This window comes from Gobius niger, assembly GCF_951799975.1.
Source record: "Gobius niger genome assembly, chromosome: 17".
In the NCBI taxonomy this organism is placed as follows: domain Eukaryota; kingdom Metazoa; phylum Chordata; class Actinopteri; order Gobiiformes; family Gobiidae; genus Gobius; species Gobius niger.
The window spans coordinates 14,718,506-14,737,798 of record NC_136868.1 but is presented as its reverse complement, the minus strand read 5'-3'; the positions used below and the strand labels follow the sequence as shown (position 1 = coordinate 14,737,798).

At 41.5% G+C, this 19,293-nt stretch overlaps 3 protein-coding genes across 7 annotated transcripts; 1 reads left to right on the top strand and 2 right to left on the bottom strand.

The window, feature by feature from the left end:
* Window positions 1-234: 234 nt before the first annotated feature.
* scamp4 (secretory carrier membrane protein 4) lies at window positions 235-3,380 on the bottom strand (the record flags this gene model as incomplete). Its single annotated transcript, XM_079575688.1, has 6 exons — window positions 235-1,325; window positions 1,611-1,728; window positions 2,244-2,345; window positions 2,922-3,078; window positions 3,149-3,277; window positions 3,374-3,380. 6 exons carry the CDS (start codon window positions 3,378-3,380, stop codon window positions 1,137-1,139), a joined length of 702 nt encoding a protein of 233 aa, XP_079431814.1. The 3' UTR covers window positions 235-1,136.
* Window positions 3,381-5,123: 1,743 nt separating this feature from the next.
* Window positions 5,124-13,309, top strand: chaf1a (chromatin assembly factor 1, subunit A (p150)). 5 transcript variants are annotated; one of them, XM_079574435.1, is made up of 16 exons: window positions 5,124-5,420; window positions 6,352-6,399; window positions 6,556-7,145; window positions 7,224-7,283; window positions 7,406-7,650; window positions 7,723-7,804; window positions 7,896-7,964; window positions 8,046-8,263; window positions 8,368-8,536; window positions 8,621-8,701; window positions 8,852-8,953; window positions 10,304-10,553; window positions 10,661-10,814; window positions 10,907-11,213; window positions 12,048-12,132; window positions 12,371-13,309. In XM_079574435.1, exons 1-16 carry the CDS (start codon window positions 5,357-5,359, stop codon window positions 12,463-12,465), a joined length of 2,619 nt encoding a protein of 872 aa, XP_079430561.1. In that variant the 5' UTR covers window positions 5,124-5,356; the 3' UTR covers window positions 12,466-13,309. The 5 variants fall into 5 exon arrangements, with proteins under 5 accessions (XP_079430561.1, XP_079430560.1, XP_079430563.1 ...); XM_079574434.1 differs by having other exon boundaries at window positions 12,045-12,132; XM_079574437.1 differs by lacking the exon at window positions 5,124-5,420 and adding an exon at window positions 5,912-5,959 and having other exon boundaries at window positions 12,045-12,132.
* A 371-nt stretch (window positions 13,310-13,680) lies between these two features.
* Window positions 13,681-18,548, bottom strand: ubxn6 (UBX domain protein 6). Its single transcript, XM_079574500.1, has 11 exons — window positions 18,381-18,548; window positions 17,666-17,817; window positions 17,513-17,577; window positions 17,286-17,408; window positions 17,121-17,218; window positions 16,969-17,044; window positions 16,802-16,886; window positions 16,516-16,735; window positions 16,306-16,436; window positions 15,979-16,127; window positions 13,681-14,180 (listed from the first exon to the last, which is right to left on the bottom strand). The coding sequence occupies exons 1-11, from the start codon at window positions 18,461-18,463 to the stop codon at window positions 14,055-14,057; spliced, it is 1,308 nt and encodes a 435-aa protein (XP_079430626.1). The 5' UTR covers window positions 18,464-18,548; the 3' UTR covers window positions 13,681-14,054.
* Window positions 18,549-19,293: the final 745 nt, after the last annotated feature.

The window sequence follows — 19,293 nt, the reverse complement described above, 5'->3', positions numbered from 1 at the left end:
AAAAATGTTTTATTACAATAAACAATCAACAAAGATTTTCTGAATATTTATTGAAATGTTCACTTATTGTAACATTTACACAAAAGTTTATTAAACCCAGGCAGTTGACCAGAAATGGCACTTAAAAAACAATGTTTTTCTTGCAGGCACGTTAAATATTTTTCATATTTTAAAAGTATCCTATGAAAAGTGGAAAACAAAATATACTTGATTGCTTTAAACTATGTTTTTAAACAATGGTGAATTTAAAAAAAAAATAGTTAAAAGAATACAATATATTCCGTCTGTGACCTGGCTGATATCAGTGGCTGGAGTCCTCATTAACAAAGTCCAGTTGTTTGACAAAGTCCAGTGTTGACAGAAGGTTGGGCATTTCACTCGTGTTGAGCCCCACAGCAGCAGCAGCTTAGTGAAGTCAAAAAACCCAGTCTGAGGGAAGAGACTGACAGACTCTGATAAGGTGCGTTCACTGCGGGGCCCTGAGCACTAAAGCAAACAGTGCCACAACAAACCACACAAGCACAGGCGTGAGAAACACTGAGGCAGAGGTCACCACTCACCGACAGAGGCTGTGACTAATGTTATGGCACACTGAAATGCATTGGACACTTGACATAATGCTTCATTGAAGCATGTTTGTTGCAGTCAACAAAAATCTAAAGTCAAACAATATTTATGTCATGCAAGTTGCAATATTAAGGCATTCAAGCAAAGCTATATTAAGCATGGTGTATCAAAAATAAACTCCAGGCAAAGACACTTAATCACAAACTCATTGTCGTGCAGTTTAAAGTAAAACCCTGTACTTTCACTACAGTGACCAGCATGCATGTTTGCCAGATCAATACTATACTATAAATGTCCATAAGGCACACGCCACCAAACACTCTTCAGTTCAATTCCATGTTTTTGTTATTGTCAAATGATGTATTTATTCTAATTCATATCTATAACATAAGTGTAAACAAATATCTGGAATGGCATATTTCACATAACCCCTTGCATACTCTGCCAACAAAATTCAGACCTAAAAATATGTTCAGTTGGAAACTAATTTTTGGCATTTTGAGACTCTCCATAAATGCTGTTAGGCGCACCATGACAGTTTGTCTCCACCTAGAGGACGTCCCGAGGCATCACCATTGGCTGTTGTCAGGGTAGCTGGGCACTGCAGCAGGGTACTCGGGCAGACTCGGACCCTGTGCTGTTTGGGCAACAGCATTAAAGCCAGCCTCTCTCACTGAGGCATTCTTCCACACCCCTGTTGCCCACTCCTCCTGGGCACGCTGCATACTCCCACCGCCGCCTCGGTACAGCCTGTGGACCTGAGCAACCAGAGGAACAAGACATTTTTATTCTTTATTCTTCACAAAGGAGAAATCAGAAGACCTTCAGAGCCCACAGTATCAACATGAACTGTTACCTAAGATGTCACAGTGTGCAATATTAATACATTTGTAATATACATAAACAGAGATCACAAAAAAATTGCAATTCATTTTTTTTTCTGCCATGTGGAGATTGCTGCCAAACATGCAATAACAACTCCTTGTGACATATTCTGTAGCAGTAGTTTGTGACATCCAAAATCATGCAGATTCTCCACTCACCTTAATGAGGACCAGAGCCATTAAAGCAGTCACCAGAGTGAAGAGCAGAGTGGTGATGAGCATCATAATACCAGAGCCTATATTGTAGCTGAAAAACGTCACTGTAGCAATCCAGCCGCTTTGAAGTGGGATCAGATGGAGTGAACGGGTTAGTTTTCATTCAAGTGAAACACGGCAACAAAACCACGGTTATAGTATGCAGCAGTTAATACAGCAAAATGTGAATGAGGGATTGGAATTCAAAGATCACACATCAAAATAGTAAAATGATACAGGAAATAACTAAATAGTGAAGGAAAGCATGACCGTGCCCAGTTAGTTCTTGATAAACTGCAATTCTTGGTAAATGAATGCAAGCAAATCCACTTTCTCCACTGTCATAAGTTGAAATCAAGTACCATTTAACAAAACAGCTCACCAAAACCTGTAGTTTTACCTAACTTTAACATGTTGACTGGGGATACCGATCGCTAGTTACACCAAAACACAAACAGCATGAGAAATGATAGTGACATTTGAAGTTCATACTTAAAAACGTAAAGCCGTAATAATGATAATTATTCTCATTGAAGGACATTTGTTTTTGTTCAAGAACTGCCCTCATTAAGGAGACTAAACTGTTGTGTAACTCACCAAGTTCCCCAGCCAGAGATGCCTATTGTCTGAATAAGAGCCAGCACACACTGAAGGAAGAAGATGAAAAAGAAGGCCATGAAGTTGAAGGAGCTGTCGGCCCTGAAAATAAAACAAGCCAATGAATTAGGGCCGGGACTTTTTTCAATTAATTTATTACATAAGGTTTAGTGCGATTAAAAATATTAATCTAAATTAATCGCACTTAACCTTCAACACTTCAGTTTCTTTTTTCCCCCGCAGACATTGCTTAGGCACAAACAACACGTAAAGCCAAAAACAATTTAATTGTCAAAGTTGTTTATTCACACAGTTAAGCGCCGACATAAATCTATTTAAAAAGATCATTCTCCAAAAAGTGTTTGAAATGTTCACACAGGCCTCACATCTCCACTTCAGATGAGTTCAAATGCAGAAAAATATACCTCGAAAAAATAAATACAACCCCCTAAATAAATGATGCTTAACTGCGATTAATTACAAAGGCCATAATTAACTAGATTAAAATATTTTAATCGAGTCCCACCACTACAATTAATATAAAAACACACTTTTGTGAAAGTTACAACCCATAAACTCGAGAAAGTAGGTTTCTGTGTACTTTGCTGACAAAGCACAAAGAGGTCCTGTGGTATTTTGTAAACGTAAAGGTTTGTCACGTGTGTTTTTTGTACCAACCTGAAGGCTTTGTACAGTGGTCTGAACCAACAAGTGTAACTGCAGGGACTGAACAGAAGTAGCCAAAGCAAAGAGAAGCCAAAGTTTGTGGCACTTCCACCTCCGGCCCACCACGCAATGCAAGAGATGACATTGATGCAAAGCGTGGCCGAATACACTTCACAAGGAAACAGATGACAGCATTAAAAGATAAAAACAAAAATGTAAATGAACTGCACAGCACATACTCATCCAAAGAGTGTAGACTCGGCGCACGAGCTGCTGGTGTGGCGTAGGGATTTCCTCTTCAATATTGTGGTAAAAACATGGCTTAATTCTCATGAACTTAGGCAGGGGAGGGAAGTTATTGGCACGATCTAGGAAAGGAAGAAGAGCATGGCGCAACTTTTACAGTGAATACAATTAATGGATTCAGCAAAAGGGATTCATTGTGGAATTGATAGATAACAAACCTGCCATCTTTAGGCTGTAGTGTTCTAAAAAGTAAGAGACAAAAGCCAAAGCATTAACACAATTAACAATTACGGAAAATAACAAAAAAGATGGGACACTTTTCTGCTTTCTTCACAAACGCTTCACCAGACTTTACTGGGATAAGTTGTGATCATAAACTTATGCTAGGTTTGGTGGGGGTTTGCGACAGTTGTCTGTATTTTCATTCATCCACGGCAACGAGTCTTTTTCAACTTATGACCTCACAACTAAATCCTAAACACAACACCTGGTTTACTCATATAAAAGTAACAGACCTATGTTTTATAAAAGTGAAGATCGGTTTTACAGTAGCTTTTGTAGCTGCCTGGGCCGAATCCTTAACGGCCGAGCAAATAAACCAACCAATTTGTTTTTATCTGCTTTTAAATGTGTGAATCAAGATGAGTATAGTGTTTCGGATATTAAAAGCTTACATATCTACGCGAGACAACTTCAAAGATAAAGTTAGCATTACCGATTCTTTACGTTTCCGGCGAAAACCGCAGGGGTCCCGAGATCTGCAGGATGCGCCTGTCGGCCGTATCAAACTTTGTACGCATGCGCGAAGCCAACATGGTTGTAGTTCTTTTTAGTTTCGTTCCGTTATGAAATTTGGGATCCATACTTCTGAAGGAACTACAAATCCCAGAGTCCACCAAGCGGTAAACGGGAAACGCGTGACAACAACATGACATGCAAATACACACCCTTGCCAATAAAAAATGTGCCTTCCCACCCACTCCATGACTGTCACAGGAAAAAGTATCAAGTTAGGCTATGAAAAACGAGAATGTTTGAGATAGTTGCAAAAAAGTCATGAGGTTAATGATTTAATTCACTGTATGTTTGTTTAAAAGATTGCAGAAAGGCATCATTTGCACTTTTAAGTATTTCTGCGCATCTAATAACGCAACTTTATTTTTTTTTAAACCCTCAATACAGGATTTAGTGTACGGCATAGATATATATAAAGGCTAGATGTCTTAAGGCAGAGTCACTTCGGCATAACCGGAGGCCATCTTGCCACAGGGAAGTAAGTGAGTGATTAGCATGTACACAAATCCTCTTATCTCGCTGAAATCTTCACGGATTGAAAAACGGTTTAGTTTCTTACAAACGTTATTAACGTGGCTATAGTTCTGAATGCTGGAACATGTTGAAATAAATATTTTCTTTTTATATTCATATATATGCAGTGTCATACCTACATCCCTGAGGTGCATCGTAGCCAAACTGTTCGGTAGAAAATTTAGCAAGTTATGGTTATTTAAAAGTATTTGCACCATAAAACACAAGAGTGGGCGAACTCCCCGTGGCAAGATGGCCGCCGTGTGCGGACGTCGCCCTCCATTGGCCAGCAGCGCGTTTGAGACATCTAGCCTTTATATCTATGGTGTAAGGTACTTCAATGACCAATCAACTAGTAAAATACTGTGAGAGGGCGGGACTTGTGACATACATTGGGCGTTTGTTTTGTTTTTGTTTTGTGGGAAGGACTGGAAACCGTTGTTTGTTTGACATTCATTTGTCAATAATAACAACAAGAGTATTCACTGTTCATGTGTGCAGCTCGTGCAGCTGGAGAAGAACGGCCACAACACTTGCATGGCTTTACATAATATTATTTGTAGTGCCATGAAGTAAGCAGGTACAGTTATCAAACGCACCCTGCACAGCTGCTTTGGACCAATGAGCGCTGGCCGGTGATGGAAATGACACACTCCCGCCAATTCCGACTACGGAGCGCGGAGCCGCACTAGGGCACGGAGAGAGGAGACAGAGGAGGACAAAACTCAAAATGTGCAATATTTAGCATCGAGCAAATCGGAAATACGGGACTTTCGTCGATAGCACCGCTTCACGGATCCTGGTAGTCACTCATTTAGCCTCTGACACTGTGCAGGTGGATTTAAAGTGACTCTTGGACTGTGGAGGGTCCGGCTGACTGGCTTGGGTCGAACATGTTAGCGGCAGAAAACCCACCTGTGGACGGAGGACATTTAGCATCTACCCCCCGCAGAACAGGTAATGACAGTGCCTTTTTCAGGCCTCAAACTGGTTTCGTCAGCTGTTGACCATGACTGAGACCCACTGATGTCAACAGTATCTTCATCCCATCGCTCACACTGTCATTTGACTTACTAATAACCCCATTGTAGACATACTACTCAAAATACTTATATGCACATATACACGAGTGTAAAGCAGCGTTTAGCAGCAGGGAGTTTGGTTACAGGCCCTGATACGAGTTCCTTAACTTGTTCGAACATAACCATGGTAACAGAAGTAAGTTCATTATAACGAGCCGTTTCTTCACAATTTCAGTGTTTTATATTACTGTCCACGGGGAGATTTATTTGCATTTTAGGCCAACTCTCCGTCGTATATTGTCTGAAGTGCGTAATTATGCTAATGGTTGGTTTTATTAGGCTAGCCGGGGAGCTAACCGTACACTCTGATGGGAAAATAAACTTACTTTGTGTAACATCTTATCCCACGTATAAACTGCATTCTCTAGCACGTCGTTCATTTCCCCATTATCTTCCGCATCCCCAGTCAGTGAGGTAAACTTTGTTCAGTATTGTGCAAATGTAGTTTGCTCAACGTTACTAGTTGGCAGCAGAGTCTGCCTGCGGGCGACAGGGCCCGCTGTAGGGGCCACTTCACTCTGGTTGGCGGGAGAGAGCTAACTAAACAGTGCAGCCGGGATGGTTGTGAGCTAACGCTAGCTCAGGTCATTGTGGGCTTCATGTCAGCTTCATGTGAAGTGCCTGTGGAAAGTAAGTACAATGCACTTACATTACCTGGGATAGATTTGACGTAAGAGTAAACTGTTTAAGTGTTTCGTGAAGCCGTGTGGAAGTAGATGCACATGTTTTTGTTTGTTTTCTGAAGAACCGATGTATTTAATATTATGCGTTTAGTGTGAGTATTGATTCATCTTTTTCTCTCTTAGGTATGAATTGCAAACCAAGTAGCAAATCTAACAAAAAACTTGTCCAAGGTAAGTTTTAAGGTTATTCTTTTTGGCAATGATTGACAATTTCTTTGTGGCTAGTAACAAAATATATATATTTTTTGTAAATACTTTTTTTGTTTTCCATTTAATGAAGAAGATTGTCACCCATAAAGTTCATTTTGTCTGATATTCTGTTTGCAGCTCGTCTCCCATTTAAACGTTTGAATCCTGAACTAAAAGAAAACCAGTCTCCTAAACGCCCCTGTGCTCATGCTTGTCCCGATGTGGAGCTATCGGAAAGGGAGAACGAGAATGAGTCTTCTCCTCTCCCTCTGCGTACTGGACCTCCGCTGGTCAACGGCAGAGGTCCTTTGGATGGCTTCCTCAGCCGCAAACGTCCCGTGTCCACTGATGAAAACATGGTCATAGATTTGACTGAAGAGGATGTACCTTCTGTAAAGCCGACTCTTTCATCTAATGATAAGCAACAGAAAAAAGACAGACGCATGTCCTCTGGGAAACTGAAGAGTGTCATTAACGCTCCCAAAACACAAACTGTGGACAGCATCACGGTGGATGATGATGATGGCACGCCTGAAGACATGGAAAATGATCAAACCTCCACCTCTGTTCTTGACACAACACAAGAGTCTGAATGTGAAGCAGAAGCACAGAATGAATCTCAAAATGTTTCCAGTCTGGTAAATGAGTCACTGCTCTCAAATTCACCGGACAGCTCCATGTCTGAGAGCTCACCAGACAAGTCCCAAACTGAGGACCCTACACCCACAGTAAGATATTTAAATTAGACTGTAATGTGTGACATGCTCCCTCTGCACACCTGTTTACACGTTCATCTTGTCAACCAGGAGCCAAATGCCACACCAAAAATTCCTGCAGAGAAAAAAACAAAAAGACGCTCCTTGAAGGTAAGTATCACTCACTGATGCAGCCCTTCTTTGAATAACGACTTTGGCATTATATTAAAACATTACATTAAAAGTTGTCTGATCTTTCCAGCATATTTGTAAAGCATGTGTTTTGTCTCTAGAGTTTACAAGAGCAAGAGGAGAAGCGCCGTCTCCTCTTGGAGAAAGAACGTCTTAAAGACGAAGCTAAAGCAGCTAAAGAGAAAAAGAAGGAAGAAGCTCGCAAACAAAAAGAGGAACGTGAACGAGAGAAACGTGAGAAAAAGGAGCGGGATGAGCGAGAGCGAAAAGAGAAGAAAGAGAAGGAGGATAAGGAGAAGGCCGAGAGGTTAAAGGCAAAAGAGGAGCAGCGGAAGACAAAGCTTGAGTATGTTATTTGTATCACATGGATAAAGTCATATTCATTTTAAACCTTGCCATGTTTTCTTCAATGTTTCAGGGCTAAACTTGAAGAGAAACGTAAGAAGGAGGAAGAAAAGCGGACAAAGGAAGAAGAGAAACGTTTGAAAGAAGAAAAGGATGTTAGTTTCATGATTATCTTATCATTTTTGAGTGTCAATTGTGACTACATAATGTTAAATAATAATGTAATGATGTAACCCTCATCTGCAGCGCCTCAAAGCAGAAAAAGCAGACATCACACGCTTTCTACAGAAGCCGAAGACCCAACTGGCCCCAAAGGTTGGTCAATCTTTGCCTTTCTCAGCCTGTTTTAGTAATTGCCTTGGTTTATGATTTAGTTATTTTTAAATCATTTTTCAGACACTTTCAGCTGCCTGTGGGAAGTTTGCTCCATTTGAAATAAAGGAGAATATGTTTTTGGCTCCACTGACCCGGGTTCAGTTTGAGGACTCTGATATGGAGAAACTGGATGAATATTTATTAAACCCTGATCAAAACATCAGTGGACTCAAAGACTGGATCAATCATAAGCCCCGGTGCTCAGGACCCACCAAGACCAGGAAAGCAGATTCACTTGGGTAAGACTGTTGCCGTGCAGAACAGTCATATCTCTCGCTGGCTCACAGCGAGTAAAAAGGGTCAAAAGTATTTTAAACAACACAGCTGCACATTTGTTTCTCAGTGACTGTAAAGCAGTGGAAATTCCTAACTCTGATGGTGCCCCGGACCGTTCCCGTCATGGACCAATGAAGCTGCTGCAGTTTCGTGAAAACTACCGTCCAGCATACTGGGGCACCTGGAGCAAGAAGAGCTCCCACATTTCAGCTCGCTGCCCCCTCAGACAAGACAAGGTAAAGAGGCTCATTCAGTTATAAAATGTGACGGTGTAATGTTTACCTGAATGCTTCAATAGAAATGTGCTTTTGCCTCAATAGGATTTGTTGGACTATGAAGTGGACAGTGACGAAGAGTGGGAGGAGGAAGAACCAGGGGAGTCACTTTCACACAGCGAAGGCGTAAGTAAATGTTTTGTTTCTGTATCTGAAGAAATGTCACACAACCCGTCACATGTTCCTGTAAAGTCGCAAAATCTGTGGATCATTGTCACACGTTTCTTGGTATTTTTCTTCTGTTGTAAATGAAACGGATTTCTCCCCGTCCCACAGGAGGATGAGGAAGAAGGAGGTGAAGAGGATGGTGAAGATGATGATGGTTTCTTTGTGCCTCACGGATACCTCTCTGATGATGAAGGGGCTCTGGAAGAAGAGGTATTAAAATGTTATAACTATTAATCCTGTAAAGCGTCTCTCAGAAAAACTGCGCATTGTTAATTTCTGGCAGCTGAAGACTGATATTCCCCTGCTCCAAGTAGTTTATCAGGGTTCTCACCGGGATTTAGACCCCTCTTAAACACTGTTTCCTGCACTTTGAGGAAAATTTAAATCAGGTACTATTAAGACGGTATTGATTCAAAAAGGAAAAAAACAGCAGAAAATCCCCCTACGTTGGTTGAAGCACACGTACGGGGTGAAATCGCAGCATGGGGTAAAATCAGGGGGCCCCTCCACTCAATTGGGCTGGCAAGAACACTGTTTATACTGTACATGTCATAAAGTTTGTGGTAGATGAACAAAAGGTCTGTGTGTGCCAGGGTGATATGTTTCTAACTGTGGCAGGTCACAACTCAAAGCTGTAAACGAAATGCGCTCTTGGCCATCACAGCGTACGTCAACGTATAAATGCTGACGTCTCACTATAGTTAATTTAGACAAACACTGAGGTTGGGGTTACGAGATGATTTCAATTTAAATCCATAACATTGAATTTGATGGATTTATGACTGAGAACAGTGTGTTTAAGTGATGTTAAAGGGATATTTCAGGATTTTTGACATAGGGCCTCATATAAATGTCTGTGCCGATAGAATAATTTTTGGAATATAACTGACCTTGCATCACATGAATGATCGTATTTTGAGGTACTATACAGATCACTCTGCCGCTGTGTAGCTTATACAACTACGAAGCAGATGCTGCTCAAATATAAGTTATTTTAAATGCAAAATGGTTAAAATTATTCTATCGACACAGACGTTTATATCATATAGTCTGGTGTTATAAGTGATTTGCCTCAGGTGCACTGTGGAGCGGGTCAGACTGTTTTTAATGCAGGCTAGCTGATATCGTAGAAATGCGCTAGCCTTGCGCCACGCAACTCTTCAAATGTAAGAACTGCATGAATTACAAAAAAAAGATCTCCAGAAATCAGCAACACTCTGGATAACTAGGAAATGAGGCCCCGAAAATCCTGAAACTTTAACCAGAAATACATGTCACGCCTGTATCAAAACTAACATGGCGAGGCAAAACTACAAATGAGTCAATAAAAATCCTCAGTGCTGAGAAACGGGTGCACGACTACATGTTGATGAGCAGCGAGCGAGGTTATGATTGACTCAGGGCGAAAATGCTGCAAATAAACGGCTGTTGGATCTTGTGGGTGAAAGGCTTTGCTGTGTGTGAGGCTGGAGGTGCTTTTGAGCAGAAAGTGGGAGTGGCTGGCTCGGCTTGCACATTCAGTCTACGCTGGTGTTAACACACGCTTTGCTGCTGTCACAGGACGGGGGCGATCTGGAGAAACAGAAACTTCAACAGAAGTTAAAGGCAAAAGAGTGGGACGAGCTGATGTCGAGTAAGAAGAAGATGAAGCAGCTGGAGCCGGTGGTGAGGGGCTGTGTGTGGGAGGGACAGAGCCAGGCGTCTGAGCTGTTCAGCGTATACGCTCGGTGTCTGATCGAACCTTTGGTAAAAGTGGACACCAGCCCCAGCCCTGAGGAGCAGCTCTTGAAGAGCCAGCAGGAGACGCAGCGTGAGTCTTCATTATGTGTGTCAGCATTAGGGCTATTGACATTGACACTAAAATGTCATTGCACAGCCTTGGTCATCATGTAAATCACTAAAATGCTATTTCCTCAGTGCTGGGACAGCTGCTGCCATTGCTCCATGGAAACGTCAATAGCAGCAAAACGATTATTACCGAGTTCCAAGAGTTTTGTCGTCAGCAGTCATCACCATCGTCACCGCCGACACTGTCCAGCCCCCAAAACGCTACAGAGAATATTCCATCACGGTAACAAAAAATACTTCAGTCAGAGGATTTTTAGATATTCCAATCTACTAATCTAATGTTAAACTCTTTTTTTTTTTTTTTTTTTTTGTCAGGTTAAAGCTAAAACGGCTAATCAAGAACAGCGCTGTGTACGAGAAGCGTTCAGTGTATAAGCGTTGCTGCTGGTATGTCCACACAGAAGTCCTGTCCCAGTTCGGTCAGGTGGCGCTCCCAGTGCCGTGTCAGTGGATGTACCTCACCACAGGCGCTAAGGAAGAGGTACGCGAGGAGCCCCAGGCAGCGACGGGGTCCGTGGGTAACTCCCCCACCACACCACAGAGCTCTGCTGCCCACAAGAGGAGGAGCACGGGCAGCATGTCCATCACCAAGTTCATGAAGAAGTGTAATGAGGCCGAACCGGTACGATGTTTTGGGTTATATTACATTTGCCACATTCATTGCTTTGAAATGAGGACCGTAAAATGTCAATTGAATCAAAGCTGTTAATTCAGGACGGTTTCCCCATACGTTGGAGCACCTTGTTGGTCGACCTAAGACCGCCCCAGTTCCATCTGTAGTTACTTCAAAGTTAGGTCTGTCGGTGTCCCAACAACAATGAGCATCAACCTGTCATTGCACCGACACACTCGCACGCACTTCCCTGATCTCACGTGATGGTCATTTCTCTTGTGGTTTAAAAGAGTGAGGCTAAGATGCAAAGCGAGGAGAAATGCTCTTTATTGGCTCATGGAGCTGCAGGAAGAAAATGAGAGCCAGAAGAGCCGAACCTTGATGACACAAAATGTATCTATTTGCCTCATCAGAGCAGTAATCCAAACATCCTGCCATTCAGCACCATTCTTTCTTCGTGCTAAAAAGTGTAGTGAAAGCGAGAGCAGTTTGGCCTGAGGTCGACCACCGTCACATCACGCCTGCTCTGAGGCGTCCGGTTTCAGCCGGTCTCATAGCAGATGTTTAGACCGGCCCAAAGTGATGTCACACTGACCCAAAAGTGCCACTCTTGGGTCGAGAACTATTTTAGAGAGTGTGAAAACACCCTCTATGATGAAATCCTGTTTACTTTGTAGTTTTGATCACCACAAACATGTTCTGTAATGTAACATCTGTAATATAACTGCTTCATACAGAGATCATATCTCTGTGTTTTCAGCCACATCAAAATGTGCAGCTGAAGAATAGACTTTTCCTTTCGTCATGAAATCCAGCTTAACCTGCGTTTTCATTTGCCAGCAGGAGGCGATGGAGGCAGATGGGTTTCAAGCGGATACAGAAGAGGATGACGAAGACTGTGTTGTTGTCTCAACAACAGAAGAGGGTGGTAAGTTATGAGGTTTTCTTAAAATCTTAAATGGCCAATGTGTTCATTTAGTGTGAGCCGCAGTTGATCGAGACGTTTGCTTAAATGGGTTTGTGTGACTTAATGCTTTGAGACGACTAGACGACTACCCAGGGATTCCATCATTATCAGTGACCCACGATGCCTCGTTTACTCTCCACATGACTTGAATACTGAATGCGATCTATATTTTAAGTGATTTTAATATTCTTTTGTACAGGCCTGACCAGAGGGAACTCTGCAAAGGACCAACCGATGGAGGTGACCCCGTCTGTCCCAGTGTCCGGTAGCTCTTCAACTGTGGCCTCAGTCTGACGAGGCGCTGCTCAAACACGAGGACCTCACTGCTGCTGGGACAAATATCACACGTCCTAACTTTGTTTTTTTGGTAATTTTTTGAGTCTAAACTTTATGATGCCCAACTCAAATGACTCAACAGCAGACTCTCAGGTGACCCAGCGTCTCATTTGTTTGCATAAACTCGGTTTGATTGAACTAAAGCATATTCACATGCTGCTAATGTTTGACGTATCATTATGGAGGGATTCATTCTCTTTCGCTGGCAATGACAGATCTGGTGGAACAGGAAAATGCAGAACGTTAAGAACATCAGTGCTTAAAACAATTCAGACTTTCAGTACATCAGGAAAAGGATTATCCAGTTGTTGAAAGCAAAATGTGGCATTACAGGTTTCCTATGATTCTTGTTTCTCACTGTACATAGTTGAATCTGGGGGAATGAGGCTGAAAGTCAGTGCATTTGTTTTTAATGGGTGCGTTGATACTGCTTTTTGTAATTCTAACTCCCTCACGTAGTTCTGAAATGTACAGATATGTCCAGTGTCACATTTTATAAATATGTATTTTCTTTGTTTTTCAAGAATACTTGAACAAGAAATTCATTAAACATTAAACTGCACTTTTATAAGAGCCATTGGATCAACGTTTGTCTTCCTGTTTATTGGAGCAATGCATGAGGATAGATTACAGGCAGGTTAAAAGCAATAAAACAGTAGCGGTTACCAAACACCATCTTTGACAGACAGGAAAAGTGCAATGTTGCAAAAGCTTATAGCATTGAAGACAGAATCTGTTTCCCACAGTCAATATGTTCCCAACAATGTCCAGGCTGTTTACACGTGACGTACATTAGATGTATTTACTTTTGTAAACAGCCACCTCTAAATGTTAAATATAAGACTGTCTTCTAATGTGAAAGAATTACTTAATAAAGGAAATTAAGGCTATGACATTGGATCTCACTGTAGGTAACTGTTTTCAAAAACAATATTCATCAACAAATCCATTGCATGAATCACATAATTTAACATTTATAACAAACACTGAAATGGATGAACATAAATCAAGTTAAACACTGCAGCCTGTAATATTTTTCCTGACATGTCAATCGTGCAGTTTGAGACTTCAAACCTAAAGATGTCACATTAGTGTAGAATTAACGGTTAAGTCACGCAGGACAAAACAGTTCTGCAACATTTGACTCTTATCTAAATTGTGCAAAGCTCACGGCTTTATCCACAGCCAAATTCACACATCTGGGAACATGTGTGAATTTAGCTAAACTGAAGAAGCCCCTCATTGTAGTGATTGTGTGTTTTTAATCACACTGACAATACACTTGACCCAAAGCTCAAGAGTTCACTTCATTATGTGTCTTACAAAACAATACTTCCTTCATGTCTTTAAGCTTGTCCTGCTCTTACTATGTACAGTAGAATATCCAGTGCACAGAACAGGGCACAAGTGAACTCAAGTACAGTTGTGTTAAGAAGCTCCTGATCCATGACTTACTGCTACTGACTTTACTGTAAAGAAAAAGTCGTTTGGGGAGACAGTTTTCCTCCTGGTGCTAAAGGGAGGTGGCGAGAAAGATTTGCTTGTGCTCAGCTCAGGGTCTGAATGTTCTCGAGCAGCTCTGGTTTGAGAAGAGCTGGACTCTTTCCTCCTGCAGCTGCAATATCTGCCTGCACTGCTGCATCCCAGGCAAAAGAGAGCAGAGCAGCAGGCACCTGCATGACAAAGGAGGTATGTTAGATATAGAGAATAAGGTCATAACATGGATGTAACTGCACAACAGAGAACATGACCTGAATGCCTCACAGCACAGGTGTGCCTGCTTTCATCTGGTTAAACTCACTCAAATCTTTGCACTTTGAGTCTCACGCATCAGCTTTGACAAAAAAGAAGTATATTTGTCTCATGTAGCAATGCATATGTTGGTACTTGATGGATGGGGTATGTATGAAACTAGGCATGTCTTTTCTATAAAACTTGTTGCTGTTTGGGAGTCAATTTTTCACAATGGAACATGATTTGCTTCATCTGATGTAGTATGTCCACAAATGTAATGTATGAAATAAACTACACTAAAGTTACTTTTTATTGAGAGAGCATCAATGAAGAGCTGTTGAATTTGTTATGTCTAATTTGCACAATTATAAAGTATCTAAAATAATCACTGGAATATGGAAACTCAGCAGAAGCATAATAAATAGACTCCTGCTCACTCCTCCCCATTTACATTAAAGGGACAATACAGAGTTTAAAATGTTAAAATTAAGTATTTTCCTTCCCCTACATGTTCCAGTCATGTCTTAATGTGTAGAAGGAGCCCAGACATATTCACCACAACTGTCTCTAAAATCCTGCACGGTCACTCAAAAAGTTCTACTTCGGTCCGAAGTGCCGTCATGCACAAGCTTAATATATGAGGTGCAGTTACACATGTGACCTGAGGTGGCAGTAGTGAGCATAAAATGGCTAGCTTGCTTCTAGTCCCTTTAAGGGTCTTCACTGTGGACTGAACGACACGCCCCCTCGCAGGGCCTGTAGTTCAGTTGTAACCTCGCCTTTAGCTCTGATCTGTCTATGTCTGATGCTAACGGCCTGTCAGTCATTTACTACAGTCATCGAATCACGCTTCATCAGATCGATATGCTGCCCTGACAAGATGATACCTCAGAGTGTGTCACACTGTGTTGTTAGGCTACAATGCATAGGCACCATCTAGTGGTGACAAAGCATTACAGCAGTGACCCTGAAAAAAGCGAACTCAACACTGACTGCGCTCATTTATTCTCATTGAGAAGTGAGAACCAAATCGTCATGAATGAGTTTGTTTAACAGCTGACAGTGATAATTTAGTCAGAGGCAAACAGGATACTGAGAATAGAAACAAATGCATGAGAAGTATCACTGATAGGTCTCATTATCTAAAACAGAAATCACTGACCAAGATTTAATAAAGGATGGTGCGTGTGACAATTACAGGGCTCTAGGCATATTTTAGTTTTTGTTTACCAGTGGATGTCCAGTCAAACAACTAAACCATGATAGACCAACATCTGACTCGACAACCTTGTGATTACAAACCACGTGCTCTCCCCAGAGCTATGCAGCAGTATGACAACAGAACAATATACTTGGCTATATTTATGTTCAACTGGTGCGCCCTGCTGCTCGCTGTGGCGCGATGTGATACAAAATGACACAGTGAAAGTGTTGGTCGTGCAACTTTTCTCAAAATGATACGCTCATGACATAGCTCGGCCGCGCTGTTGCTTTCTGTGCTTGATCAGAATTGCTTTATTGCCATTGTTTGCGAACAAGTTCACAAACTAGGATTTTTTTCTCGTGCAACATTAAACGTGTGTCGATACCTCGGCTCATTTAGCCCATCACTAATATGTGCCGGGCAGCAAACCTGTGCATAACATCACTACTCCCACTGACAGGCGCCAATATAAAAAGGTTATTTGTTGAATGTTATGACAGGTGTGGAATAATAGAGAAACATAGGAAACTCACCAGGTTACACTCAGCCAGAGCCAGCTCCCCTGACTCCTGCAGCTTCTGCCCTCCAGGAGCGATGAGTTCAAAAGGCTGCCAGCCGTCCACCAGAGACTCCCGTACAAAACCGTACAGTACCGTGAGACGGTCCCAGGCATAAAACGTCCCTGGAATCAGTCCAAATCAATCATCATCAACATACAGTCTTAAAAGATCATATTAGTTAACTGTATTTCATAAAACTTCTCTTCTTGCAATAAAACAAATGTATTTTTGGACCATATTGTCCAGACCTTAGCCAATTATTAAAAATCATATGCAAAAACACGACAGAACAGTTCCCACCTTGGAGCAGGTTTCCATCAGGCAGCCTGATTCTGAGCAAAGTGTAGTTGTATTTTCGTCTCTCCCTCTGTTCATCTTTCTCCCTCATCACTTTAGTGCGCAGCATCGAGTTCTTCTCCACCAAATCACTCCTGCAACACAAATTGTGACCATCGTTTCATTCTACTTCTTAGACTCATGTCAAACGCAGTGAAATATAATCGTCCTCACCTCTGCTGCTGCTCCTTCTTCAGCTCCTCGGCGGACAGGTTGTAGAACTCTGGAGGTAACTCGAAGCGCTGAGCGTTGGGGGATGGTCTGAGCGCCTGAGGCTGTCTGTCCAGTTGAGCTCTGACTGGCTCTCCTCTCTGAAGACGATCTCTCCTCTCCTTCATCAGCTCCAGATCGTCGGGGCTCTGCTCTGGCAGCACAAAGAACTCCTCTTCCTCCTCTGGGACAGAAATGTTGCATTTAATGGCTACAAGTTGAAAGAAACATGTTTTTAGAGGTGGTTTACCTTGAGTTTCTACAGGGAGCATGGTGCTTATGAAGCCTAGTGCCTCCAGGAACTCTCTGCTGCCTTCGACACAACGCACCTTTTCCTGAAAGAAAGAGATGGGATTTTTTGTGTAGCGTTATTATCAATGCCCTGTAAAAACGAGCATAGAATGCCACAAAACAAACCTGGAAAACTTTGTTTGACAGTTTAATTTTCCTGTACTTTTCCTCAGACGGGTTTTTACAAATGTTGTCCACATACCTATAAAAAAAATGTTTTTGAGTCTTAGACAGTAAACAAAAACCTTAAAGGGCAAGATTTGCAGTGTCAATCTTACTTGCTTATAATGTCAATAGCAGCCTTCACTTTGTCTCTGTCTTTGTTGAAGGTGTGGATCATCATAACAGAGGCCTCGACTGCATCCTCCTCAAATCGCTGGAAAAAGATCACAATTGTATTTTCTTGTATTATGCCAAACCTAACCCAAAACCTTAACACATACCATAAAAATAGCTTCTTTTATGTGGACGTCCCTTTCACTTTTAGTTAAAGTGGCTCCCGTTAAAGGACAGGTGAAATACACACCGGACACAGACAGAGATGAAGGATCTTTCACTTGAGATCCCTGGGGGGGGAAAAAAAGAAAATCAAAACATATTCAGAAATATATAAAGATCAAATAAAGACATTTATTATTATTACAAAGCGCTGGTTTTAGAAGCAGGATACCTCTGCAGGAGCTGCCTTTTCTTTTTCAGCCAATGAAGCAGCTTCTGCTTCCAATTCTCTTTTTACTGAAAGGGAACAGAAAAAGAGACGCATTGGACACACTTGACAAACATACATGGCATGAATCCATTAGACTATCCTGATGGAGCTCACCTTGGTTCCTGATAGCATCGTGGGAAGTGTGCACCTTCGGCCTCGGTTGCTGCTCGATGCGGGCCAGCGCCGCAGCCCCGGCCCTCTGCGCCCCCTCAGTGGGCGCATGACGCGGCCTGTTCCCGCGGCTCTGCACAGGCTCTGGTACAGTGCTGCAGGAAGGAGGACAGTATGTATGAAACTCATGATTTTAATATATAACCTTTAGCACACCATACTATCGGCTGTTATTTTATAAACTATTATTTGATTTGCTTGATTTCGCTTTACTAATCCAGTTAATAATCTACGGTTTACTTTGTGGATCGTGTTTTAATGTAACGTGTTTTAATCCCTTGTAATCAAAGGCATCAACTTCTGAGGGAAGTAGCACATATTTGGAGAGGATTTTCCAGTGTAGAGGTACGACTGGACGGTCTGCACTGACTCAAAGCTTTAATGAGCTTTTACAAAGATTAACGTGAACCTGTCTCTGCAGCGACCTAACTCTATTTACACTGGGTTACATAATACACTGATGGATGGTCGAACCTGATCCACAAACAGACAATGCAGTTATGTCTTGTCCTGTAGTAATAAAGTTAAAGCCATGCGTTTATTTCAAGCCCAAACATGCCAAGTTGTCAACACTACGTTAATGTTTATGATCTTTTTAGGCTAACTAAGTGCTAAATAGCAACAAGCTAGTGTTGGCTGTTTCAGCTAAAACAGTTACCTGGTGTCTTCTGAAAGTTTTTTGCCAGGCCCAGCAGACTTAAACGTCACGTCCTTTTTAAGATCTTGAAAGAATTTCTTCATTTTTCCTAAAACTATGACAGAAAAGGCTGCTTGTTGAGAAGTCAGCACAGCCGAGTCGAGACCAAAACAAAAAAGTGTCAGCTGAGACGGGACTTCCGTCTACGACTCCCGCGTGCGGAGCGACAGCGCCCTCTGGCGGCGGAGTGGACAAGTGTAGACTTTGGGCAGCATATTAGCATATACATATTTGGACAAATAATTATTTATTGAAATGGTACACAACTCATGCCTGAAAGCACAATTAAAGTTAAGTTAAATTAAGTTTTCCTTTCATTAAGAATAAAGTGAAAAAAAGGAATTGAAAATAAAAATGAATGGGTCAAAGGAACAACTATGAAAATATGGGCAGTGAAAAAAAAAAAAAAAAAGGGAAGAATTTTGTACCCTCAACTATAGACAGGGGATTTCCCGTTCATATTGGGCAGCTTTTTGAGAGTGAAATTATCAGAATCAGAATAGTTTTTATTTCCATATTGTATTTCAATATTACGTTTGATGAGAAAAATCCTTAAACCATCATCTTTTTCAGGCCATGGTCAACTTACGGCAAAATGGACCCCAAACTTTCAGAGCATCAACATTTTGAGTTCTTCAGAATTCTGTAGCTTATTTTAAAAATATATGAATAATTGACTATATGTAAAACACCGAGTCAGAATTCTATGTAAACTTTCCCTCTATGTCACTAACTGAAAACATATTTATATATATATAACAAAAAACTTTCCCAACTTTTCATTAAATTTCCACTAAGAATAATAATTACCACAAATATCATCCAATCAAACTAAGTCATATTAACAAAAGTATTATTATGACACCTACCCTCC